This window comes from Eucalyptus grandis, chromosome 8 (genome assembly GCF_016545825.1).
Source record: "Eucalyptus grandis isolate ANBG69807.140 chromosome 8, ASM1654582v1, whole genome shotgun sequence".
In the NCBI taxonomy this organism is placed as follows: Eukaryota; Viridiplantae; Streptophyta; class Magnoliopsida; order Myrtales; family Myrtaceae; genus Eucalyptus; species Eucalyptus grandis.
In genome coordinates, this window is record NC_052619.1 from 71,375,267 (window position 1) to 71,401,103 (window position 25,837).

Sequence of the window (25,837 nt, forward strand, 5' to 3'; positions counted from 1 at the left end):
TTACTTCTCTGGCTCAGACTTAGTGACTTCCTTCAAAGTCCTCCAATCATTAGATCCCAGCAAATCTTTTACCTTCTCACACTCATGTATCCTCAAATATTTTAGCTTCTTGAAGCTTGATGGAGCCGGTAGCTTTTCCAGATCTCTGCAGAACTCAATATGAAGCATCTCCAATGATTCTAGTCTGCCTTGAATCTCAACCAGTTTAGGACAATTATACAGTTTAAGTTTCGTGAGGTTGTTTAAGGTAGTGAGGTCGGGCAATTTTTCCAGTGATGTAACTCTAAAGAACTTCAATGATCTCAGCTTCTCCAAGCCTTCAAGACCTTGAATCTCTGTTATTTCACAACATGTAACTTCCAAATCCGCTAGTGCCCTCAAGTTTGAAAGGTCTATCAATGTCTTCATTTCCCAACAACCTTTTATAACTAAGCTCGACAAACTTGCGGGAATCCTCGGAAGGTATTTCATGTACTCACACCTGAGCTCAAGTTCCTTGAGTTCAGAAAGGAGGACAAGGTCTGAAGATAGGGTGGTCAGGTAAGGAGATTCCGGCCATATAGACTCTAGTTTGTGTAAACTTCCGATCCACCAAGGACCAGAAGTTTTCTCAAGTTCAGAATGGTCCATCCTTGAACTCCACAAAACCAAACTCAAATCTCTTAAGTTCGATAGGTTTGAGAGATCTGGGAATGTCTTCATTGACCAAGTGCCAAAGTAAAGACTGGTCAGACTTTCAGGAAGCTTGGGCAATCCTGAAACTCGAGTGTATGTCAGTCTCAAGACTCTTAGAAATTTTAATCTCCCGATATTGCTCGGCATTTCCCATTCCAAACATCCACGGCAGTCAGCATCTAACTCTTCAAGCTTATCCAATAGTCCTATGGCACTGGGTAGTTTTCTCAAGGTACTGCAGCGTATTCTCAGTACTTTCAAATTCTTCATATTTCCTAACGAAGAAGGTAGCATTTGAACCTGTGAGTGGGATAGATCCAACTCAACCAGTGATTGCAAGTTCCCAATGGACTCTGAAAGTTGAGTAATCTTAGTTTCTACAAACGAAAGCTTCAATAATGATGCTAAGCAGCCAACTGAACTACAATCAGTCAAATATTTACAATTACGAGCACTAAGAATTTCCAGTTTCTTCATTACTTTCCATTCGGGAATTTCTTTTATTGATGTGCCATCCACAAGAATTTCTGTTAAAGCTTCTAGTTTAGCAAGCTCATCTGGCAGCTTGCTGAGTTTAGTGCAGAACTTTAAGTTTAAGAAAACTAACTCCTTTAGCTGACCAATAGATCTATCAATATGGACCAACTTCCGACATCTTTCAAGAATTAATCTCTCTGAAAATACATGAGATGAGAAGTCAGGCGTTCTATTTAACTTTCTGCATCCAGTCAGATTTAGAACCTTTAAGTTCTTTGCCATCTGTAAGGGAGAACAACAAAATTTAAATCCCATTAACGAGATAGAAGATTAAAAAAAAGATATTGAACTTATTTTGAAACACTTCCTACGCTTCTACCTTGATGTGGCTCATCTACTCCATTTTTTTGTAATTTTACTCCATGATAGATCAAGAATCACTAGCTTTGTCAGGGAAAGAGTGGTCAGATCAAAAGTTGCAGGAAAGTTATTCCATGAAAGCTATCTCAACATCAAAAATATGTATGGACTCCTCCGGAAAAAACTGGCTGGAAGAACATTCAAGTGGCAACCACACTGAAAAGAACTGACTTGAGCAAAACAATGAAGGTTTGTGCTTGTCTCATTGAAGTTTACGCGATCCACTTGCAAGAACCTTAGGTTTGATAGACTGGCAAATACTTCATATGTAATGTTGTATTCACAATTACTTTCAAACTTGAGACAAATTGCTTCAACATTTTCTAATCCCTGGCAAAAAGGGAAATAGCAGTTAGAAAGCAAATAGTTCTTGTTTGGAAAATTATATTCATTTGGGGTGCTATCTTTCCTCGAAATTATATATTACTTTAGGAGATATGTCGGTACTGTGAGTGGAAAAGAAATAATACACAAGAAATTCTTTTAATTGGTGACTAGTTAAATAGAACGCTCTTGAGAATGAATGACTTTGTATACTCACCTTTGTCCTCATAAGAAGATCAAACACATCATCATGATTCCATACTCTGCTTTGCTTCTCTGATCTCATAGCACACTCTTGATGAATGATTTCATGTCCAAGGTCTCTTAGTTGATCACGCATCCAAATACAGTTGTCTTCTTTAATCTTTATTAAAGACATCTTCTGGAGGACTTCAATGGCTTCTTCAGGAAAAAGCTCCCAACTTTCCCACATATGGATCACAATTCTTTTATCAAAACCAATGAAGAAACAGGCAATATCAAGGAATATGCTCTTTTGTCTATCATCTGATGCCTCAAAACTGATCTTCAACTTCTTTTTTATGTCCTAATGAAGAACTGTTTTTTTTTTTTTTTTTTTTGGGTAAGTCCTAATGAAGAACTGTTTCCAGCTTCTTTAATGTGATATCCCATTGTGCTTTGCTTTTTCCAGATAAAAGTGAACCCATAACCTCCAGAGTCAGAGGTAGACCGCCACTAATGTTCACGGCTTTTATGGAGTAAGGGAGGAATTCCTCCAAAGGATAATCTCTTCTAAATGCATGTCTGCTGAAAAGTTGCAGAGAATGGTCAAAATCCACGCAGGGAAGTTCATAAGTCCAATCAACTTTCGGCTCATGAAGAACATCATTGTTTCTGGTGGTAATGATAAGCTTGCTTCCTTTGCCAAAACATTTTCGCTTCCCCAGGAGAGCATCCAGTTGAATCCTTTTGTCAACATCATCAAGTAGAAGTAGAACTCTTTTACAGAATAACCTCTTCTCAATTATCATAGTCCCTTCATCCATATTATCAATGTCTAGCCATTTCCTTCAAAGGAGTATAGGGATGAGCTGATTCTGCAAATACTCAATACCCTTCTACTCAGCAGTTTCTCGTATGATAGAAAGGAAGCAACAACCCTTAAAATGATGGGAGAGTTGGTTGTAGACGATTTTGGCAAGTGTCATCTTCCCAACACCACCCATGCCGTGGATTCCAACAATCATAGTTTCACCAGTGTCAGCAAACACGTTCTCATTATTTCACCTACATGATTGTCCATTTCAACCAAGCAATCAGATACGACTAAGTAGGCCTTTTTAACTTAATCAAAACCCTGTTGACAACTTCTTTTACGAACTCACCTTTACCTCTGATAGCAGTAAAGGCAAAAGAACTAAGATGTTAGATTAAGAAGCAAAAAAACTAACCAAAAAACAGAAAGAATATTCATCTCTGGAGAAAAACAGATTATAGACCATGATGAAGAGCAAGACCTATTCGGATTGCTTTGGAAATCCCATCCCTTTTAAGGCTCCTATCTCATTGAGAGCAGCCTTACACCCAAGCATGGTGTTTTCATCAAACTGCTTCTTCTTCACGTGCAAAAGAAAGGCCTCACCATAATCCCCAATTTGGTTTCGAACCTCAGATGGCCTGACACCAAAGAAAATGGGCACAATCTTCTGCCCCGTAGCTCTCTTGCACTTCACCGTCTGTACCAATTCCGTAAGACGCCACTTACTGTTGGCATAGCCTTTAGAGAAGATGGGTATCAAGATTTTGGACTGCTCAATTGCTTGGAGAAGCACTGGACCGATCTCTTCGCCAGTACGGAGCTCTTCGTTATCTCTGTATGCTCGAATTCCAACATCAATGAGATTGGTATACAGGATATCAGCAATGTCCAAGTGTGTATCGGGTCCTCTAAAGTTGAAGAATACTTTGTAACATGTTGACATGGCTTCACAACTTCCAGCGTTTGAGATGATTCCTCAGTAGACAAGCAGCAGCAGAATCACCAACAGCTTCGGTGATCCCGTTGTCTGTATTCACCTCTTCACTGGGTTGTACAGAAAGATGGAAACAATGGAAGCGACGATCAATGCTGAGTGCGAGGACCAACCTGGGGGCACCCTCTAAACCTGTAAAAACAATGTTGTGAAGATTTCTGTCAGGATGGGAAACAAATGTATGTGAGATCTGCTCAGATCAATGATTGATATCAGCCTTTTTTCTGGGTAACAGTGTATCTAATATATATTCCATCGTCTTCAAAAACTAAAGAAGGAAGCTTCCTCTTCACTTCAACCGAGGCATCCACGATTTAGTTATTTTGTCGGCCATATACACACGATTAAAACGCGGCCTCTCTATGGCAGCCACGAGGGAGGATAAGATAACCTCGACGGAGCAAGCCAACAAAAGAGACAGCTTTTACCGTATTAGTGATGATTACCTTGGATTTTTTACTATTATTCTTCGTATACAAAAGCTACTAGTCCCTGATATGTTGATGAGTCCGTTAAAACTTTAAAAATTACTCACCCCTTGGTAGGAACAGAAGATGCACAGCAGAAGCAATATGAAAAATAATCTTCGAGCCTCAGCTCTTATTCAACATTAGAATAACAGTAGAAGGAGCTTGCAATACTTAGAGCTTCTGAGATGCCGCCCAACCCCTGAAATCAGGCGCAACCATCGCCTACATTCTTCCATCTACCATACTTAAAAGTCCAAGAGAGAAAAAATATCCTAAAAAATTACTCTGACAAGTCGGATTCCACGAGATCAGACTGCGTCTCCGCCTTCAAAGTCCTCCACCAATCATCACAACCCAGAGAATCTTCTACCTTCTCACACTTATGTATAAGCAAAGAATTCAGCTTCTTGTGGCTTGATGGATCGGGTAACTTTCTGAAAGATTTACAGGAACCAATCCAGACTGTCTCCAACAATTCTAGTCTGCCTTTGATCTCGACTGTTTCAGGACAACACTGCAGATAAAGTTTCTGGAGCTTCTCTAAGTTGGTCAGGTCAGGCAACTTGTCCAAAGATGGAACTGCTTCAGCTTGGATACAGTAGTAACACAAATGAGAGAAGAAATGTTTGTACTAATATTTTCTGATTATTACTTGTGTATAAGGAACTTGCAATATATAGTTTTAATTTGATGGCCAACCACTGAAATCAGGTATGCAAACAACGTTTAAATTCTACCATTAACCAAACTCAAAAGGTCGAAGAGAGTAAAAGATTCCTCAAGAAAAACAAAAAAACTCGCACAAGTCAGATTCTACAAGACCAGAATGCTCTCTTCCTTCAAGTCCTCCACTGACCATCAGAACTCAGAGAATATTCTACGTTCTCACGCTCATGTATATAAAAATATTTTAGCTTCTTGAAGCTTGATGGATCCGGTAACTTTCCCAAAGATATAAAAGGGACCTATCCAAAGTGGCCTTAACAATTTTAGTCTGCCTTGGATCTCGACCACTTTAGGACATCACCGCAGATAAAATTTCTGGAGCTTCTTCAGGTTGGTCAGGCCCGCAACTTGTACATAGATTGAACTCCTTCAACCCTTTAAGCCACGCAGGTTCTCCAAAATTTGGAGGCCTCTGAACTCTCTCACTTTATGGCAATGAGCAACTTCCAAATCTGACAGCGCCTTCAAATTTGAAAGGCCTATTTGATGTTTCTATTTCCCTCCATGATTCCATATCCAAGTACGACAAATTTGGGGGAAGGCTAGGTCGGCATTGCAGCTTCTTTCGGGGGACCAGTTCAGGTTCCCTGAGCTGTGAAAGAAGAATGATGTCTGAAGATGGGGTGACGAAATAATGAGATTCCAACAGCAAGGATTCCAGCTTCCTAACCTTCAGCTACGAAGGACTTCGAACTTCATGAATTTAGAAGTACGTCGAAATTGTCAAAACCTGAATTTTACATATATTTGAATATCGAATTAATAAGTAATTTAACATCAAGTGAATGTGCGTGTGTGTGTGTGTGTGTATATATATTTTATTACGTTATATAATCAAAATCTCATACAAAAGATCCACCTTAAAAAGATGTGTTAAGTCTAAATGTCCCTAAACTCTGAACCCGACCAATATGTTTAATATTTTAGAGGGAGTGAGTCTAAGCTCAGTATATGAAAGCTCCACGTCCAACATAGGAGGCCTCCCCACCACTCAACCCGAGAACACAACAGTATAGTAACAATTAGTGAATAAGGTCATATTATCATTGTCAATAGGAAAACCAATATTCACCTAAGATAGGGTAATCTGTGCATTATATAAAAATGACTATAATTATCTGTGCAATGAATAAAATAGATGCAATGTATGACATTCGTTTTAACAGTCAATTGCACACAAATGATCATACGAAATCTCATGATGCTTAGATATCAGTAGCTCATCAATCTTGGACCTCAAGCTTAAATTATCACAAATAGACTATTCAAGTCACATCAGATTACAGAAGTCACATAATTTAATGCATATATAGTTGTAATTTGTCTTCTCAATCCTATAGAGAACAGACATCTGTCTTTTCCCAGATACTTAAATACATACTTGGAAAAAAATTAATTACAATGTCAGTACATTGCTATCAACACTAGTAGAATCTCAATGGAGTTGGTAATATACTTAATATGGGAAACAAGCACACTTGGAGAGCGCAGTACAGCGGAGAGTTGTATGCTCCGTTCGAAGGTAGTGCTGTGAATTTACTTACGACACTGGTAAAATTTCAAATGAGTTGAGAGCATACTACATCATTGAAATATTAGTGAATTTCTGATAGTGCTAGTAATTCACTTACGACACCAGAAATTTCCAGAAGAGTCGGTAATTTACCAATTTAGTGAGAAATTGCTAAATTTCTGATTAATTTCAGTAATTTACTACCTGTTTAACTAACAACAAGTAACCAGTCATTTTCTTTTACCCAACAATTTCAAATTTGCTGGTAATCCCACCAAAAATCTCAAACAATGAAACTAGGAAAGCAGTTATGAATCAACTCAGAAGCGACTGCAGAAATCTGTTTTAAGTCATGAAAACTAAAGGACCTTTGCGACCATTGCACATGATCATTTACTAGGGAGTGTTATGTTTATGCTAGACACAATGTCTTGCCCCTACTTCTTCATTTCTTCAATGTGGAAATTTTCATGGGAAATCAGCAACAATTCTGTGAATATGGTTGCTGATGTCTGATTGAATTCACGACACTGAATGCAGCACATTCTCAGGGTAATGTCTCGAGAACATTAATCTCTACAAATGAATTCTGCAGCAAGGCATCTGGAAGCCTTGATGAATTTCTTCCACAACAAGATTTAATCACTAAGTACACCAGCTAAAATTTTAGAAGTAAGTAGGACCACAACAGACCAAGAGAAGAAGAAAGAAATTGCAGAACCAATCGATTATAGTAAGATTCCATGCCTTCCAGGACAATATTTCGGTTTTAGCTAGACCTTGACAAGCTCAGAAGAACAACTGATTCGCCATGTGTGTTCTGAACTAGTTCCTAAGGAGCAAAAATCAATCCCCTCATTGGTGCAGAAGTGAACTGACGCACAGGAGTTGCAATGCGTTTCAATAGAATGTGACTGGGTTAAGGCTAAAGCTATTAAAGATTAGATGCAGATGGAACAAAATCAATCGAGTGAGCTGCCGAGCGAGTTCATCGAAAGGCTGTTTTCATTGCGTATGTATGATTAGTCATGACTGAAAATGATAAAAACCAACTCAATCCGTTCAAAATATTTTCCTAATCCATCACTGATTGCATCGAAGATTCGCACGCAGACCCAATTCATGCAAATGCGAAGAGAAAATTACCAGAAGAAAAGAATATAGGCGAAGATGAAGGAAACCAAATGAAGATGCAGAAGGAAGAACCCTCGTGGGCCTCAGTCAGCTGCAACCACAATGGAAAAGGAAGACCACAATCCATTAACCCCTCGGTGGGAACAGATCGGCGGGCAGGAAGACGGGGTCGCAGTCTCCGGAGGGAGATCTCCGCCCAGTCGAATCGCGTCTCGTTCTCCTCTCGGGGTCGCTGTCGCTGCTGGTTCTGGGCGAGCTCCTCGCTCGGGTCGTCGCTGATGAGGCAGGAAGATGAAGGAAAGGAGAAGGAAAGAATGTGAGAAGACAGATAGGGGGACAACGGGAGAAGAAAACGAAACAAAAAATAAAATAAAAAATAAAAACAGAGAGAGAAAAAGTAGAACTTTCTTAAGAGTGGGTCCTACCTTTACCCGTAATTTTTTCTCTACAAAATATCCCCCCACGTATTTGGTATTCTCCGTGATTTCAGTACTCTGATCCTTTTTCCTCGGAAGGGTCTCCGCACTTTTTTCAAATCTCGGTACTCATCGGATTCCATAATCTCCTCCAATCTCTCAGTCTTTTATTTCCAAATCCTCTAGCTTCTTGAAGCTTGAAGGATCAGAAAACTTCTGCAAAGACCCACAGCCATCAATACAAAGCGACACCACTGACTTTAGCCTACCTCGTATCTCAACCAGACGAGGACAACGCGTTAATTCAATATCCTTAAGCTCCTTGGCATTGGTCAGGTCAGGCAACTTCTCTAGCAACGGAAGATTCTCCACACATAAGACCCTCAAGTTCTCCGAAACTTCCAAGCCTTGAATCTCTCTTAGCTTCCGACAACCATTTATATTCAATTCTTTTATATACTTAAAGCTTGATGGATCAGGCAGTTGTTCAAGTGATTCACAAAAATTAAATGGAGAGACTCCAATGATTCAAGCTTACCTCGAACCTCAACTAATTTAGGACAAAGTTCTATCTTAAGTTCCCAGAGGTTCTTCACTCTGGTCAGGTCAGGTAACTTCACCAGCAACGGAAGACACTGAAGATAAAGAGTTTGTAGGTTTTTCAAAGATTCGATGCCTTGAATCTCTATTAGTTGTCCACAAAAACTGACATCTAAATATGATAACTTCTCCAAATATGAAAGATTTATCGACTTTTCCATTAACCCACGCCCACCAAAATGGAAGTATGTCAAATTCTGAGGAAGCTTAGGTAGGCATTCTAGGTTTTTTATGAAGAGTTGAAGCATCTTGAGCTTCGAAAGGAGATTAAAATGTGAAGGTAGGGTGACTAGACTATCACAACTCAACCACAAGTACTCTAGCTTTTTTAACCCTCCGATCCAATTGAGGCTGCCAGCTGGATGGGAAGGGCTTTGATTCTTTAATACCAAAAACAAAACTCTCAAATTTAATAGGTTCGAGAGATCCGGGCATCTCATTTGTACATTATCAATCAGGTATAGTTTGTTCATACTTTTAGGAAGCTTAGGTATATTGGAAATTTTCGTGCCCGATAAACCCAAGATTCTTAGAAATGATAGTTCTCCAATCTCACTTGGAATTTCCCCACTCAAATATGTACACCCAACAGCATGAATCTCTTCAAGCTTCTCCAACATCCCAAGGGTGCTAGGTAGTTTCTCTAAGATGCACTTAGAGATGCTCAGTATTCTCAAATTCTTCATCGTCTCTATTGAGTCGGGTAACTCTCGTAAGTTTGACTGAGAAAGATCTAACTCAACGAGAGATTCAAAATTTCCAAATGAAAATTCTCTAATTCTTGTATGTGACAAGTCAAGATATAACAGTGATGTTGAGCAACCAGCTAAATTGCATTTACTCAAGAAGCTACATGAATTTGCACTGAGAGTTTCCAATTTCTCCATTCCTTTCCATTCAGGAATGTTGGTAATAGATGTGTGATCAACAAGAAGTTCTGTCAAGGCTTCCAGTCCCTCCATCTCGTCTAGCAATATTGTAAGTTTCTCACAACCTCTCAAGTCTAATGATATTAAATGCTTTAACTTACCAATAGATCTATCAACTTGAACCAGTTTTGTGCACCGTTGAAGAATCAATCGTTCTGAATTTTCATGAGTAGAAAAGTCAGGAATTCTACGCAAGTTTTTGCATCCAGTCAAATTTAGAACCTTCAAATTCTTTGCCATCTGTAATGAAGAGGAGATTAATTCTGAATCATTTTGAGATATAGGACAGCAAAGTCAATAGAGCAAATTCATGTCAAAACAATACTGTACCTTGAGGTCGTTCCATCCCTCCCACTCATCAGTAATTTCACTCCTTGATATATCAAGAATCAATAGCTTCTTAAGAGATTGTACAGTGAATTTGAAAAAGACAGGAAAGTTATCCTATGAGAGCCATCTCAAATTCGGAAGCATGATTGGATTCCTTTGGCAAAAGACAGGAAAGTTATCCTATGAGAGCCATCTCAAATTCGGAAGCATGATTGGATTCCTTTGGCACAAGTTGGTAGAACAAAAATGCTGAACGTTGTGCTCATCCAAGTCTACATGATCCACTTGAAATCTTAAATTTGGTGGGCTTACAAATTCTACCTTGATGTCATGAAATGGATTATCAAAGTCTACACAATCCTCTGGAAGAAATGTTAAATATGTTTCAAATTCTTCCTTCTCAATGGAAACCTGAAATTGATGATCAAAGTCTACACGATCCACTTGAAGAAATCTTAAATTTGATAGGCTTACAGATTCTTCCTTTCCAATGAAGTCCTGAAATTGATGATCAAATTTGAGACGTATTGCTTCAACATTCTCTCTTCCCTGCCAAAGCAAAAAAAAAAAAAAACACGTTGAAGGCATTCGAGTTGAACAACCTTGACAAATATACATTTTATTTATAATTTAAAATTAATTTAGAATATAATTTATAGATGAGCATATGATCGTGCTAAAGCACACAAGTAATAACTTGGTTTAGATAGAAGCAAATAAGTAAAGTCAATGCGTATAACTCGTCTCTTTGAATAGGAATAACATTGCAAACACGTTACCTCCTTTATGTTAAGAACATCAATTGCCTCCTCATGATCCCACACCCGACTTTGCTTTTCTGGTTTAAAATTAGCTCTTTCATGAACGATCTCTCGCGCAAGGTCCCTTAGCTGATCATGCACCCACAGCTGATTACCTTCTACAATCTTCATTAATGACATCCGTTTGAGGGCTTCAAGAGCACATTCAGGGAAAAGCTTACAGTTGTCTCACATGTAAGTCACAATTCTCACATCAAACCCAACAAAGAAGCAAGAAACATCAAGAAATATTTCCTTCTCTCGATGTTCTAATGCCTCAAAACTGATTCTCAACTTACTTTTAACGTCTTTATGGGGAATAGTTTTCAACCTTTCTAATGTGTTCACCCAAAATTTTGTATCTTTTCCAGCTAAAAATGAACCTATAATCTCTAGAGCCAAAGGAAGACAACCACAGATTTCCACCGCTTTTTCTGAGAGGGAGATGTATTCTACTGGAAGATGATCTCTTCTAAAGGCATGTTTGCTGAACAATAAAAGAGAATGACTAAAATCCATTTCAGTAAGTTCGTGCTTCAAATCAACATCTTTGAGAACTTCCTCGTTTCTTGTAGTAATAATAACCTTACTTCCTCTGTCGAACCAGCATTCACCCATCCCCACAAGAGCCTCCAGTTGAGTGTTTTGGTCGACATCATCAAGTACAAGTAAAACCTTTTTAGAGGATAACCTATTCTTGATCACAATAATTCCTTCATTAATACTATTGATGGATGGCCAATCCATTCTTAGGACTTTAGAGATGAGCTGATTCTGCAAACTCGCAATCTTTGTCTCTCGAATGTTAGACAGGAAGCAACAATTATCAAAATCAGCCGACAGTTTATTATAGACGATTGTGGCAAGAGTTGTCTTTCCGACACCACCCATACCGTGGATGCCAACAATCTTTGTTCCAGTGGTCTGTTCCCCTATCTTTTCCATGATTTGGTCCACTTGATCATCCATTTCAACCAAGTTATCAGGTTCTGCCAAGTTGTCCTTTTTAACTCGATCAATAGTGTCCGAACAACTTCTTCTGTGAACTCACCTTTGCCTCTGATGGTATTGATGGCAAAAGAACGCAACTGTTAAATCAAGATGAGCAGAATACTATCTAAGGTACAAACAAATCCTGAACAATAATAAATTTAAGTACCTTTCATTGAGTTCCCACCCTCTTAACGCTCCAACCTTGCTGAGAGCTGCCTTCCAGTTTTGAATAGTCTCATCAGTGTACCGCTGCCGCTTATTTATGTGTGAATTAATGGCCTCATGGTAATTTCCAATTTGGTGACGAACCTCAGATGGTGCAACATTATAGAAAATTGGCATGATCTTTCGTCCCCACTTTTCCTTGCACTCCACCATCTGGACCAACTCCATGAGGCACCATACACTGGTAGCATACTGTTTGGATAAGATAGGAATCAAGATTTCTGACTGCTTAATCGCTTGGACAAGCTCTGGGCCAATCTCTTTCCCAATGGGAAGCTCTTCATTATCTCTATATGCCCGTATTCCAGCACGAATGAGGCTGTTGTAAAGGTAATCGGCAATGTCACAGCGAGTGTCCGGTCCTCCGAAACTCAAGAATACTTCATAACCAGATTCCGTTGGCTTCTCCATTTTCTGAAATCCCAAAGGACTTGCAATGACCTGATAATATTCCACATGAAAAACATTTACTATGAAAGTGGAGTGATGATTATCATGATTTCTCTCATAATCTCTTCTGTTTTAAATCATTTTAGAAAGAAACCAAGATGAAAAATGCACGAGCTCCTTCGTGGCCTTGCACTACACACCAAAACATGTCTGTATATTTTATTAATCATATAGTAGAGAAGTGGACCCATCTCAATTCTAAAGGAAGAAATTTCCAAAGTATTGCAGAATTATGGGTTATAGTTTACACCTGAAATTGATTCGAAAGAAGAACATTTCAAGAAGATAAATCTCTGTCAGCTTATTTTTGTCTTAAACTCTTTTGTTTATGCGATAAAATTTCTCTTAAAAGGTGACCTTGAATGTCCCCTGCACATAAGTGTCTGCTGTTGCTTATAGGTTGACTAATTATCTTATTGTCTGATAAGAAATTATGATGAATCCTTACTCTTTTAGTTTTTACCAAAATAGTTTGACAGACATTCCACAACCCTCAATTAGTTGCTCCCTTGATCTTAAAGGACGCAGCCAAAGAATCGCATTCCCCTATGATGATCTCATTGGAAAAGTGAAATCAAGAAATTTAACTGAAGCTAATTCAATCCTCACCACTGGACTAGTTTCTAAAGAGCATAAACTGATCTCTAATTACAGTCATCTCTTAGTATATTAACATACAGGCACAGGGTCAAGGGGTGAGCATTAGAAGCTATCATTCCCATTTGTCAGAAAGTATCAGCATATTAGAAAAAGAGGGGTGAATTACTAACCAACAATGGAGTTGATGATATTTCAACAGAAGAAAGAAGCATGAATGCTATAACTGGTTTTCCAGAAACTAAGTTTGAACACACAGGTGTGCAGGAACAAGAGCTGTACTTTACGGAAGTGGAGAGTTCCGGTTCACCACAGACTGCAACACTATAGTCTATTCAGTCTGCCTCTACTATTACACACTAAGTTGAGGGTTTCAATTTTCTGTCTGGAAGTGTTCTTACCACCTATCACCAGACAACAGTGTACTAGTGTCACGGGCCGAAAGATGGACGACCCGGGAGGTTCCCCGAGTCGACCCCAACTCGCCTGTGGACCTCGCCTGTGGACCTCCTGCTCTCACTCGGATTCCCACCAAACCTTCTACTCGAAATCTCCAAGGGCGGGCGAAACTGTCATTGAGTCATATTCTAGAAGTCTGTTCCATTATTTATGTCGGTAGACAGTAGTTAGACATTATGTCGGTAGTTGAAGCAGTGCGATCTCGCCCGTTGGATGAAAAGTAGATCAACGGATGTAATCCGAGGCACTCAACTATAAAAGGGGGTCCTCCCTCATTTTGTAATCATCCAATCCATTTCAAAAATATCAAAGCTTTCCATTCCTTTCAGAGCTCCTCTCTCTAACTTTCTCTCTCAACGATCCGGGTAAGCGAGCGGGTAACCGTTCGATCGAGCAAGGCTTGGCTTGGGTGATCCAAAGTTGCCCGAGTCGCCGCGCGGTCACGATCCCAATTGATCGGCCCGTGACACTAGTCTGTTGTATCAAAAGTCTCTTAGAGACACCAGTATCTTTGGTCGCACAAGAAAAATCCCATTAAATAAATCTAATCAACCGATTCCATTCAAAGTAGTTCAGAGCGCCAGCCTAGTTCCTAAAGAGAGAAATGCAATCCCTAATTACAGAACCAACAAGCTGATGCATAGAAGTGCCATTGCGTTTCAGGATCTGAAGCCTGACAGTTGCAAAAATGGATGCAGATGAGCAGGGTTTAAGCACGTGACCAGAGTAAAAGGCTAAAACTACTAGTGTTTGAGGCAACTAGCAGTGATCAATCATGGAGTCAACTGAGGAAAGAATTGACGGTGATCTGAGAGTCCCTCTCTTGTTTCCATCATATTCCGCACCCAGTTGCATTACACAACTGACCCAATTCATTAAAAAGAAGGCAATCAACGATAGGAAATTACCGGAGATGGGAGGGGTGAAGATGAAGAGTCCGGGTCAAATGCCGAGAAGCAGATAGAGATGCCAAGAATGAACGTTCTTGGCTTTCGAGTTCAGATGAAGAAAGACTTCTATTATATACTCTACTCGCCCTCACGTGCCATGCTCATCCAAGAAGGAGACTCGACACTCACCCTCATGTGCCGACCGCAGGTACAGAAAATGAGTGAACTCGCCTTTCTTTTGAGGCATTTGAGTTTTAGGTTAGGTTGAAATTTCTCCGAGTCCAAAACAGTTTTCGGCTCAAAAGTCCTGTTAGTTTAGAGATCATAATGACGACGAAACCTTCTTTCGTTGGTGAAATCCTAGGCCCATTTAAATTATTCATTAATCAAACCTACACATTTTTAAGTAATTTAGATGGATTATGACGGAAAGTTATTCACAATAAATTTACGAAACAAAAGTTAATGAAAGTTGCATCAAGCTACAAGAGGATCAAGGTCCTATTTGTTTCGTAAAAAATGAATAATTAAAAAATATTTTTTAAAAATAATTAATTATATTACTTGAAATCATCAATTAATGAAAAATATTTTCATTAATAATAATTAATGCCTAAATATTTTCGTGAAATATTTTTTATTTATTAATTTCTATAAGTGATGCAAGTGATCATTTTTCAGAAAATATTTTTCAAATCATTCATTTTTTGCAAAACAAACATTCTTTAAAGCTCCAAAAAATTTGTTATGCAAATGAAAATTCATCAACCATGGATGGTTCAAGTAAAACTTCCTAGATATGTGCTGTTTTCTCTTTCCGTTCGCAATTCTTGGGGGCTCCTATTGCATTTTTTGCAGGTTTACAAGTAGAGAATGGGATTGCATTGGATCGTACAGCTTTTAGCTATTCTTCTGCCTGCAAGCTTAGTTGAATTTTGGGGTGAAATGGGAATGTCCATATTACCACTAGAAGTAATCCCGAAAATTATTTTTTGACTAAGGAATTTTTTTTAAAATAATTATCATATTATTTAGATTTGAATAGTCGAATCAATAGACATTGGGATTTGTTATACACACACACACATATATAATCAGGAAAATATTAATAATGACGAATTACAAAATATAAGTCAACTTAACTTATTTTTATATATTATCTATGATTAAAGTAAAATAAGAAAAATAGATTGATATACTGATGCTATTTAATCAATTAAAAAACTATACCATTATAATTTTCTTAATTTTGAAACAATGACTGGTAAATTAATTTATATTTCTAGTATCAAGATATAATCCTGTTGAATATCTATACTATGAAGAAAATGCAATCATATTGTAAATACTATGTTTAAAATTGATTTTTTTTTCTCATAACATTCTCACTGTTTTTTTTTTTTTTTTTTTTTTTTGGTAAAGCATAACATTCTCACCGTTTGTTGTTTATACAATCAATAAATGAGTCTCTATTTCTTTTCGCTACCTACTTCTATGTCAGCTTTCCTCAGAATTCATCTATAGAAAGTAACGTAAGTAACGTGAGTTCTCGCTCTATTTGATTTCGTTAATGCTTGGGTTCATTTACGTATTATATCTTTTTTTATCATACAAAACACAATGCAAGGGAGGGATATGCACAATATTTTTATGCATCAAAATTTAATTAATTCTTGTCCAACTTTATTTATGTTTATGTGAGCATTTGGTAATTGATATAGTAATAGTTGTTACACTGTTTTTCTTTCACAGAAAACGAAGCTAATTAATAAAAATTATATTAAACTAAACTACATCAATTTGGATTGAGTTTGCCTTCTCCGATTTTTAATTTTTGCTTCATTTAATTTACACTGCCCACGCACTTTAACTCTTTTTCAACGTCCCAAAACTTTCACAATAGTTAGATGTTAACACGTAAATTTGTATTTATCTTTTCATTTTTTTTAAATCTGAATAATACTTCAACTTTTAATAGAAAAATAAAATTTATTTATTTATTTCCAAACAAAATGGCATTAAAGCCATTAATTTTCGCATTTCTTAGGCACGAGGCTATTGTTCACATCTGCCAGAAAGTATCAGCATATCAGAAGAAGAGGAGCGGATTACTAATCACTTATGGAGCTAATAAAATTTCAACAAAACAAGGAAGCATGGACGCTATAACTGTTTTTCCAGTAAAATAAGTTTGAACGCACGGCGTGTAGGGATGAAAGCTGCATTTCACAAAAGCTGAGAGTTCTGATTTGCCAGAGTGCAACATTATATACTCTTCAGTTTGTCATTTCTGTTAAATGTCGAGTTGAAGGTATCAATTTTCTGTCTAGGAGCGTTCTTTCTCACTACTTATTTACCAGACAATAACTAATTTGTCTCCACAGTTAAACAAATGAAATCAACCGATCCTAATTCTAACTAATTCAGCTTTGAGTGCTGGCCAGTTCCTAAAGAGTGTAAATTGCAGTCCTGAATTACATAAACCTCTGAGTATATCAACAAGCTGATGTATAGGAGTGGGATTCTGTTTCAAGATCTGAGGCCTGACTATTGCATAGATGGAAGCGGATGAGCAGGGTTTACACATGACTAGCATTATGCTAAAACTGTTGGTGTCAGATACAAATTGCAGTGATCGATCATGGAGTCAACTATGGAAAGAACCGATACTGATATGAGAGCCCCTCTATTGTTCTCATCAAATTAATGGAAAAAGGCGATAAATGAGAGGAGATTACCAAGGATGGAGGAGTGAAGATGAAGAGTCCGGATCAAATGCTAAGAAGCAGATAAAGATCCCCTAGATCAATCGTTCTTGGGTTTGAGCTCCGCTGAAGAAAGACTTTTCGCAAGATGGCCCACTCACCCTCGCTTGCAATGCTCTTCCAAGTAGGTGAGGACTTGCGAGTTGCAAGTGTACTTAAAGCCGATCTTTGACATTTGATATAACAGAGATGAAGGCCGATCGTTGGCTCTTGATATAATAGAGATGAAGGCCGGCCGTTGACTCTTGATATAATAGAGATCAAGGCCGGCCGTTGAGTAGATAAAGATCCCCCAGATCAATCGTTCTTGGGTTTGAGCTCCACTGAAGAAAGACTTTTCACAAGATGGCCCACTCGCCTTCACTTACAATGCTCTTCCAGGTAGGTGAGGACTTGCGAGTTGTAGATGTACTTAAAGCCGATCGGGGGTAAGTACACTATTAGTGCCAAAACTTGTGTACGACGCTCAATTTGGTGCCAAAACTTTATTTTGGATCACTTAAGTGCCAAATCAAAGGAAAAACGATTACTTTAATGCCACCAGCGAGAGATTCCTGTCAAAATGATTACGTGGCTTTTATATTTAGAAAAATAAAATCGACAAGGCTTTTAAACGATGTCATTTTCCGTCCTCCTTAAGAAAATGACATCGTTTTGCCGTCCTAAATGGATGGCCTCACAAAAACGACGCCGCACAACTCATTTGGGGATTGAAATTAGGGTTTTTTTTGTCCGATCCTCGCCCAACGCCGACCTAGCTTACTTGGCCGCCGTCGCTCGGCACTATTTGGACACCCTCCACGAGCGCGTCATTGCCGATGCTCAACAACTTGTAGTTGCACTTGAGCACAAGATTCGTGACCGAGTTGAACCATGTGAATAGTGCCGAGACCGCATCCAGTAGCTCCGAGTTGGCATGGAGAGCGAGCCTCTGGTGGCTCTGGCCTTCGATCACGAGCCAGCGGCAGCACACAAGGGAGCACTGGCCCCAGTCGCCAGAGCCTAGGTACTGGAAGACGCAGGGCAAGCACTCGTTGGGGAGATCAAACATGGAGAGGGAGAGATCAAGGGCAGCGCACTCGTCAATGGCCTCCCTGAGCACCAGCCAAATCACGGCCTTCAACTTGGCCACCGAGTGGCCGTCGGCAGGGTCAGGGTCGGGGTTGGAGCCGCGGCTATCAAGCACGGGGGCCGTCGAGGACAGCAACTGGCCCGTCACCGGCTTATCTTCTCTCTCTCAATTTGGGGATTTAGAGTTTTGAATTGGGGGAGAGACACCAAACAGCGTCGTTTTGTTATTTAAATGCTGAATTTACTCTCCGGCGAGCCACATCAGCTTCAAAAATTAATAAAAAAGTGTCACGTCGGATTTCCGACCAACTAGATTGGCGTTGGCACTGAAATGATTATTTTTCAAAAGTTTTGGCACTTAAAGTGAACGCCATACATAAGTTTTGGCACTAATAGTGTACTTACCCCGAGCGAATCGTTGACTTTTGATATAATAGAGATCAAGGCCAGCTGTTGGGCAGATAAAGTACCCCCAGATCAATCGTTCTTGGGTTTGAGCTCCATGGAAGACAGACTTTTCGCAAGATGGCCTGCTCGCCCTTGCTTGCAATGCTCTTCCAGGTAGGTGAGGACTTGCGAGTTGCAGGTGAACTTAAAGTTGATCGTTGGCATTTGATATAATAGAGATTAGGCCGACCGTTGACTTTTTATATAATAGAGATCAAGGCTGGCCATTGACTTTTAATATTATAGAGATCAAGGCCGGCCGTTGAGCAGACAAAGATCCCCTAGATCAATCGTTCTTGGGTTTGAGATCCACTGAAGAAAGACTTTCCACAAGATGGCCCACTCACCCTCACTTGGGTGGGTGAGGACTTGCGAGTTGCAAGTATACTTAAAGCCGATCGTTGACATTTGATATAATAAAGATGAAGGCCAACCATTGACTTTTGATATAATAGAGATCAAGGCCGGCCGTTGAGCAGATAAAGATCCCCCAGATCAACATTCTTGGGTTTGAGCTCCACTGAATAAAGACTTTTCGCAAGATGGCCCGCTCGCCCTCGCTTGCAATGCTATTCTAGGTAGGTGAGGACTTGCGAGTTGCAGGTGTACTTAAAGCCGATCGTTGACATTTGATATGATCAAGGTTGGCCATTGACTTTTGATATAATAGAGATGAAGTTCGGCAGTTGACTTTTGATGTAATCCGTTGACTTTTGATATAATAGAGATGAAGGCCGGCCATTGATTTTTGATGTAATCGAGGTGAAAGCCAGCTGTTGACTTGCCAATGATTTGTTGGCGCAAACCACCAGAGTTCTAATAGACGAGAATTAATGCATGTTATTAGTTTGAAAATCATATAATTATATTGATTGATATTCTTTTAATGACGATGAAACCGTTCTTTTGTTGTAGGTGAAACCCTAGGCCCATTTAAATTCAACATAAATTGAATCTACAAATGTAGAATCCATACCTTTTAGTCTTTGAGATGAATTATATTATTCATAGTAAACTTATAAGACTAGAGTTAGGTTTTTATGCTCCGTTTGTTTCATGAAAAAATAAATAATTTGGAAAAATTTCTTAAAAATGATTACTTGTATCACATAAAATAATTAGATAATAAAAAATATTTTCATTGTAGACAATAACTTATGCCTAAATAATTTCACGGATGATGAAAATAACTTTTATTTATTCATTTTTGTAAGCAATATAAATAATTTTTTTAGCAAAATCCTTTTGAAATTATCTACTTTCTGCAAAACATGCATACCTTTGAACTCTAAAAAGTTATATCGTCTAGAAATTGATAAAGCTCCGAAAAAGTTACAATATAAGTGGTAGTTTATCGACAATCATTTTTTAATCGGCTATAGAATCTCATTACGTTCATTAAATAAGAGAGTATATCTCGGATCTCCCCTGGGAGCATAGAAATACAACGACTTCCAAAAGAGATACTGAAAATCCTAATTCTAATCTAAGTATAAATTGGAAAATTACGTGAAAAATATAAAACTTAGTCAATAACCCTTTTGGGAAGATGTGCATAGCACATCATGCACGGCACACGTAGAGCACATGCAATATGCATGGCACATGTAAGACACATGAAAATTTCAACGACTGTCGAGGAAAAATGTGTCTGGGTTGCATAGGGTTTAAGGCTCAAATGGGCTAAATTTAAGAATTCAATGATTTAAAGAGCTCAATTCGAATGAAATTCACAAAATCGCCTCAGTTTAAAATTTACTACATTGAAATTATTGCGGATCAAACGCTAAGAAGCGGATAAAGATGCCAGAGCCGAAGGAAGAGTTTTATTAAAGAGTCTACTCACCTTCACGTGCCATGCACTTGCAGGAAGGTAAGGAGTTGCTACTCATCCCAGACGCATTACATTTTACATACCTTGAACATGAAAACATAGAACTCATACATATTATCCACTTGAGATGGATTATGTTAGACTTATTCCCAATAAATTCATAGAAAAGAATTAGGTTTTAATTTCAAAGGCTGCATTTGGACACGAAGGAATAAAGCACCAAAAAATTTACAACGAGTCTTCAAAAATAGCTACAGTTGAAATATTCCAGATGATATATTTATGGTTTTGTCCCAATTTATTTCTCATATGCAGGTAACGGAAACTCTTTCAAAATAGACATCTCTCCAACCTGTTCAGAAGCCATTTGAGTTGCTAATAAATCAACGTTTCCCTCAGCATGGAGAACAGAGAAAGCGTAAGTTCTAGACACAAGGTTTGCGGTACACATGACCTCTATGATCTCTGGCCAAAGCGGCAATGGAGGCATGAGAGTCTTGCATCAATGTTCACCTGAAGCAAGGGGGTAGGAGTCCATTTTGGAGGGTCGTTGTTCACAACTCGTGACTACGAGCAACGTTCCATCACAACTCATGGTAGATGTCCTGTATATGTCGAATTACTGAAGGAAGATCCATTTGGGACCGAGCTTCCAGAATTTTGTTTCCACGCTCCCATAAAACCACTAAACTATTTCGACCATATTGCGAAAATCTTCGCAATAAATGTCAGGTGGAAGGCCGAAAGCGAGGAGGCGCAGAGATCACATAGCACACGTGTAAAAAACAGAACCGCAAAAGAAGTTGATATGTCCAAGCCCCAGCCACCTCGACTCCATACAATTCAGGTCATCCACTCTTCCCCTTTTGTCGGCAAATTTGACTGATCAACGTTCTTCGAAGTAAAAAAGCAGTTTCGTTCTAACTGGATCTTAGGGAGAAATATGACCTTTACCTATGTATGGAATAAATACGACATCTTGGCCATGGAATGTTGACAAGACATCGAATGCATTTTGTGCAGATCTCAACAACCGAGAGCGGATTCTTATGAAGACTGTACTTCTGATTAACTTGGAGGTCAAGGACAACCATGAGGAGGCAGCAACTGGAGCTCAGCGTGCTTTAGATCTTTGTCGAGAGGTCTTTCACTGGCTGTGCTTTATGTATTAATGATAGTATGCTTGATTTCTGTATGCTGAGAAATTGCTTATTGTTTCTAATTTTCAGAGGCAGAACAGGCGGAAATTTTTATTCAGCATTTCCTTCTATTGATGACCGTGGTGAGGGCAAGACTATTGTTCTGAAAGCTTTATGATCCATGTCGTTGTTCTGTTAGTATTTTGACTGCAAATTTATATGTCGACGAACTGAACTTTGGGTTTCTGTTTGTCCATCTACTTGCACAAGTGGTAATAGACTTAAATACATTACCAGATTTCTTCCAACGCTGTTACTGTTTGCTTTGCACGAAGCCTTCCCTAGAAATCTTTCCTTTCTAAGCCCAGCGAGCCCTATTTAATCCATTACACAGCTAATCATTTCATTATACCCTATCCTGAATTTGATCTCTTCTTATGTCAGGAAGACTGAATCAGGCTCTCCCATGTTTTTACGCCTTCGCTTGATCTTGGTATTCCATGCCAATTGTTGGGTTTGATGAGCACTTTCCTTGACTACTCGTTAGTGGTAGGTCATTTTGCAACAATATCTTTATCTGCATAATGAGAATTGTCATTCTCACGCTTTGAATTGAATTTGCTACAGAATCCTATTCTTTGCTGTTATTGCCAAGCCTGTCATACTAATGCGCTGCATACATCCACTTTCAGATAACACTGCATCGATGTGGAAAAGAAATTCTGAGTCGAACCTTTATCCACTCACTTTATCTCTGGAATGTCGACGCATGATGATGTATTAGTAATTGGAAGCAAGCCAGTCTTGCTTAGGAGTGAAAATTCTATTATTTCTTGTAGTTTCTTTTTTTTTAAGTTCCTTTGTACTGCAGAACTAATTCTGTGATGGTACTCATGTCGAGAGAGCGGAAAGAAAAGGAATTCCGGCGTATTGTATATAATTTCTTTGAATGCGATGGGTTGAAAACCGCCTCTATTTTCATTTTTCTGTATCGTGCATATGAAAAGAAAAACAAGAGAACAGAACCAACCTGACCTGGTCAGTCATTTGATGATTTGGTTCTGTATTTTTGGCAGGGTTCACAATTCAATCGATCCTATTTATTTAAAATGAGTTGGTTTTTGAAAAGAAAATTACTAAAAAGCAGGAACTTCTAATTTGAGTTCATATGGAAATCGTCAGTTTTCTTGCTGGCTTGTTGGTCATTCCTAGGATCCTGTCCTTCAACTTGCTTTCCTCACTTCCTGAATAAAAATTCCCTTGCGTATTCATTTAAAATAATAGGCTCTGATAATTTGTCGAGATTAGCTAGTACTGACACACAAAAGTCATCTCCATGTATGGCTTGCACCAAGGTTTGCAGTTTCACATCTCAAAGGGGAGGATGCTTTCTAGACCTCAGTGCAAGTGTCTTTTTTGGAATGTCTCAAATGCCAGTCTCTTGAGCCAGTGAATTCTTCTATTCTGCTGTTCCTTCAAGCCGGTGAATTATTCTTCTTCTCTGCTGTTCCTTCGGGAAGACAATGCAGTCCATTGATCCGTCTGTGGAAATAAAATTTCTCCTCTTTCTGAACCTTCAATCTCCTCTGCGTTAATTTGTATAACACCGAATAACACCGAACGCTCCAGTTAGTTGTGGTACGCTCTACCCTTATGCAGATCTTCTGCTCCTTATGTCTAAATAGACTTGTGTTTGCATCGTGTTGGCTACAACCCAACAGTGCCAGTGAAACTCGGCCAAACAACAGTGTGCATTAGACACAGAAAAGAGAGCTCTTCTGCTCACGCATTTTATCAAATGTTACTATGGTATGAACGATGAAGAGAAATCAAAGGATAATGACTCTCCATGAACTAACAAACAGCGGCATCAGCCAGCATTTCCATTTCAGAAGACATAAAGTCCAGTTCACTCAGCTCCTCATGGGCCTCGTAGTCATCCGTAATGGCGACATACCAATCTCACTTCATCTGTCCTAAGAGATCTTAACAAAGAATAAATATCCTCTTATGAGGGTGCCTCTTGTCCTTGACAATGAAGACATGAACTTGACCCTGAATTTCTATCCAGCTACAGCCGGGCTGCTTGACTACTCCTTGTTGCCTCATCAGCTTCCTTATTCTGACGACATTGCCCCATTTTTTGCTTTCCGCGTACATGTTTGAGAGCAGAACATAAGGTCCGGAGTTCGAAGGGTCGATCTCTAAGAGCTTATCCGCTACGTGTTTTCCTAGCATTATATCCTTATGAACTCCCCAAAGGACAGCATCAGCTTGCATGGGCATTGCCTCTATTAAGTCCTTTGCTTCACTGAGACAACCGGATCAGTCGAGCAAATCAACCATGCACATATAATGGTCCTTTACCAGTGCCAGACCATACTCCTCGACCATCTGCTTGAAATAATGGCGCCCCTCTTTGACCAGCCCTGCATGGCTGCATGCACAGAGAACCCTGATCATAGTGACACAGTCTGGTCTCTCGCCAGATACCAACATTTTCCTGAATATTTGAAGCGCCTTTATCCCGTAACCGTTCCACGCATATCCAACAATTATGGCATTCCATGAGACCTTGTCCCTCTCCAACATATTTTTGAAAACCCATAAACCATCTTCCACAGCTCCACATTTAATGTACATGTCTATAAGAGAATTTCCAACAAAAATATTGGATTCTTCTCCAGACTGGAAGCGAAATCCGTGCTTCAAGACATGAGCATGAGCCTGCTGCCCCAACTGCAGATCGGCAAGATTTGCACACGCATTGAGAAAATTTCCAAATGTGTAGTGCGTCGGCTCAATGGCTTCCCTCTTCAAAAGGCGGAATAAACCAAATGCTCCTTCATTCTCTCCATTCTGGGTATACCCTGCAATAAGGGCATTCCAAGAAACTACATTCTTCTCCATCATCCTCGTGAACATTACTCCTGCAGTTTTGAGACTTGCTGCTTTTGCATACCCGCTTACCACGGAGGTGGCTGACACTATATCCCTGGTAGGCATTCTGTCAAAAACTGCTCTGGCCTCACTAATTCTAGAGCACTTAGAATACATATCAACCAATGCATTTCCTAAAACAACATCATTTCAAAATTTGTCACATTTTACAACATGGGCATGAATTTGCATCCCTTCCCTAAAAGCCGACAGGCTAGCGCATGCGCTGACCACACTGACCAAAGTGAACTCATCTATTTCAAACCCACAATCCATCATGCTCACAAAAACCTCAAGAGCTTCACTGGCTGGACCATTTTGTTCATAGCATGTAATCAAGCTGTTCCAAGAAACTATGTTTGGAGAACTCATTTCATCAAAAGCCTTCTGTGCACAAGCCACGTTCCCACACTTGTACATGTCGATAAGAGCAGAGCCCATATGAACATCAGACGAGCACTCAGACTTTGATATCAAAGCCTGAATCTGTTGGCCCAGATGCATATCTGCTAACCCAGCACATGCGCTAAGCGCACTACCAAATGAGTACTCATTAAGCACATAATTCTCCCTATGCATCTTACCAAAACATTGCAGGGCTTCTTTGAATCTTTCATGCTGCGCATAACCTGACAGCATCGAATTTCATGAGCACTGGTCGGGTTCCGGCATTGACCCAAATATCTTTTCCGCTTCATCAAGAGACCCCGATCTGATCAACCCGCCTAAGATTGCGTTCCACGTGAAGGTATTCTTCTCGGGCATTTTATCGAACACCCTGCGGGCGTCGTCGAGGCACCCGCATCTCGCGTAGATGTCGATGAGCCGGTTCTGGATAAAAACCAGCGGAGAACGGGGTCTTGATGATCCGAGCGTGGATGCGGCGTGTGTCGCGCGCTGACTTGGACAGGCCGCAGCTGTCCAGGAGCTTGGTGAATGGGGTCGAGGTGGCGAAGGAGAGGCCGCCCGCCAGAGCCTTGACCCGCGCATGCCTCGCCATTCCATCATATCATCGTACGAAGCGAACTCTGTCGGAGAAGATTCGCATAGATGCAAATTGAGTGCGATGGGGAGTTTCTGTTGACCGTACGGGCGGGAATATGTTGAGAGCGCTTATATGAAGAGGGAAGGCAAAGTCGCAGTGGCAAAATGGTAATTTCGGCATGACAATATATTAATTAGACTCGTGACCATGAATTATTTTGTTGGTTATGAGTAA

At 39.5% G+C, this 25,837-nt stretch overlaps 4 protein-coding genes, 1 long non-coding RNA gene and 1 pseudogene across 5 annotated transcripts; 1 reads left to right on the forward strand and 5 right to left on the reverse strand.

Annotated features, from left to right (window-relative positions):
- Nucleotides 1–2,329, reverse strand: LOC104421967 (disease resistance protein TAO1). Its single transcript, XM_039300318.1, has 3 exons — nucleotides 2,114–2,329; nucleotides 1,789–1,902; nucleotides 1–1,434 (listed from the first exon to the last, which is right to left on the reverse strand). The coding sequence occupies exons 1-3, from the start codon at nucleotides 2,327–2,329 to the stop codon at nucleotides 1–3; spliced, it is 1,764 nt and encodes a 587-aa protein (XP_039156252.1).
- A 157-nt stretch (nucleotides 2,330–2,486) lies between these two features.
- LOC120287508 (disease resistance protein CHS1-like) lies at nucleotides 2,487–2,903 on the reverse strand. The gene has a single exon (XM_039300319.1). The coding sequence runs from the start codon at nucleotides 2,901–2,903 to the stop codon at nucleotides 2,487–2,489; it is 417 nt and encodes a 138-aa protein (XP_039156253.1).
- A 471-nt stretch (nucleotides 2,904–3,374) lies between these two features.
- LOC104423619 (TMV resistance protein N-like) lies at nucleotides 3,375–3,839 on the reverse strand. Its single transcript, XM_039300320.1, has one exon. The coding sequence runs from the start codon at nucleotides 3,837–3,839 to the stop codon at nucleotides 3,375–3,377; it is 465 nt and encodes a 154-aa protein (XP_039156254.1).
- A 7,792-nt stretch (nucleotides 3,840–11,631) lies between these two features.
- LOC104423624 (toll/interleukin-1 receptor-like protein) lies at nucleotides 11,632–12,457 on the reverse strand. Its single transcript, XM_018863512.2, has 2 exons — nucleotides 11,968–12,457; nucleotides 11,632–11,867 (listed from the first exon to the last, which is right to left on the reverse strand). Exons 1-2 carry the CDS (start codon nucleotides 12,435–12,437, stop codon nucleotides 11,741–11,743), a joined length of 597 nt encoding a protein of 198 aa, XP_018719057.2. The 5' UTR covers nucleotides 12,438–12,457; the 3' UTR covers nucleotides 11,632–11,740.
- An 8,778-nt stretch (nucleotides 12,458–21,235) lies between these two features.
- LOC104421965 lies at nucleotides 21,236–22,348 on the forward strand. Its single transcript, XR_005545542.1, has 3 exons — nucleotides 21,236–21,386; nucleotides 21,563–21,681; nucleotides 21,769–22,348. It is a non-coding gene; the product is annotated as an uncharacterized LOC104421965 (long non-coding RNA).
- Nucleotides 22,349–22,485: 137 nt separating this feature from the next.
- LOC104421964 lies at nucleotides 22,486–25,700 on the reverse strand (annotated as a pseudogene).
- Nucleotides 25,701–25,837: the final 137 nt, after the last annotated feature.

Excerpts from the sequence above, each read along its gene's own strand:
- LOC120287508 (XM_039300319.1), bottom strand. The coding sequence starts at position 2,903 with ATGGATGAAGGGACTATGATAATTGAGAAGAGGTTATTCTGTAAAAGA.
- LOC104423619 (XM_039300320.1), bottom strand. The coding sequence starts at position 3,839 with ATGTCAACATGTTACAAAGTATTCTTCAACTTTAGAGGACCCGATACA.
- LOC104421967 (XM_039300318.1), bottom strand. The coding sequence starts at position 2,329 with ATGTGGGAAAGTTGGGAGCTTTTTCCTGAAGAAGCCATTGAAGTCCTC. Across the intron at positions 1,903-2,113 it reads ATCTTCTTATGAGGACAAAG|GGATTAGAAAATGTTGAAGC; the intron begins GTGAGTATACAA and ends CCTTTTTGCCAG. Across the intron at positions 1,435-1,788 it reads GGTTCTTGCAAGTGGATCGC|ATGGCAAAGAACTTAAAGGT; the intron begins GTAAACTTCAAT and ends TCTCCCTTACAG.
- LOC104423624 (XM_018863512.2), bottom strand. The coding sequence starts at position 12,437 with ATGGAGAAGCCAACGGAATCTGGTTATGAAGTATTCTTGAGTTTCGGA. Across the intron at positions 11,868-11,967 it reads GGGTGGGAACTCAATGAAAG|AGGCAAAGGTGAGTTCACAG; the intron begins GTACTTAAATTT and ends CAATACCATCAG.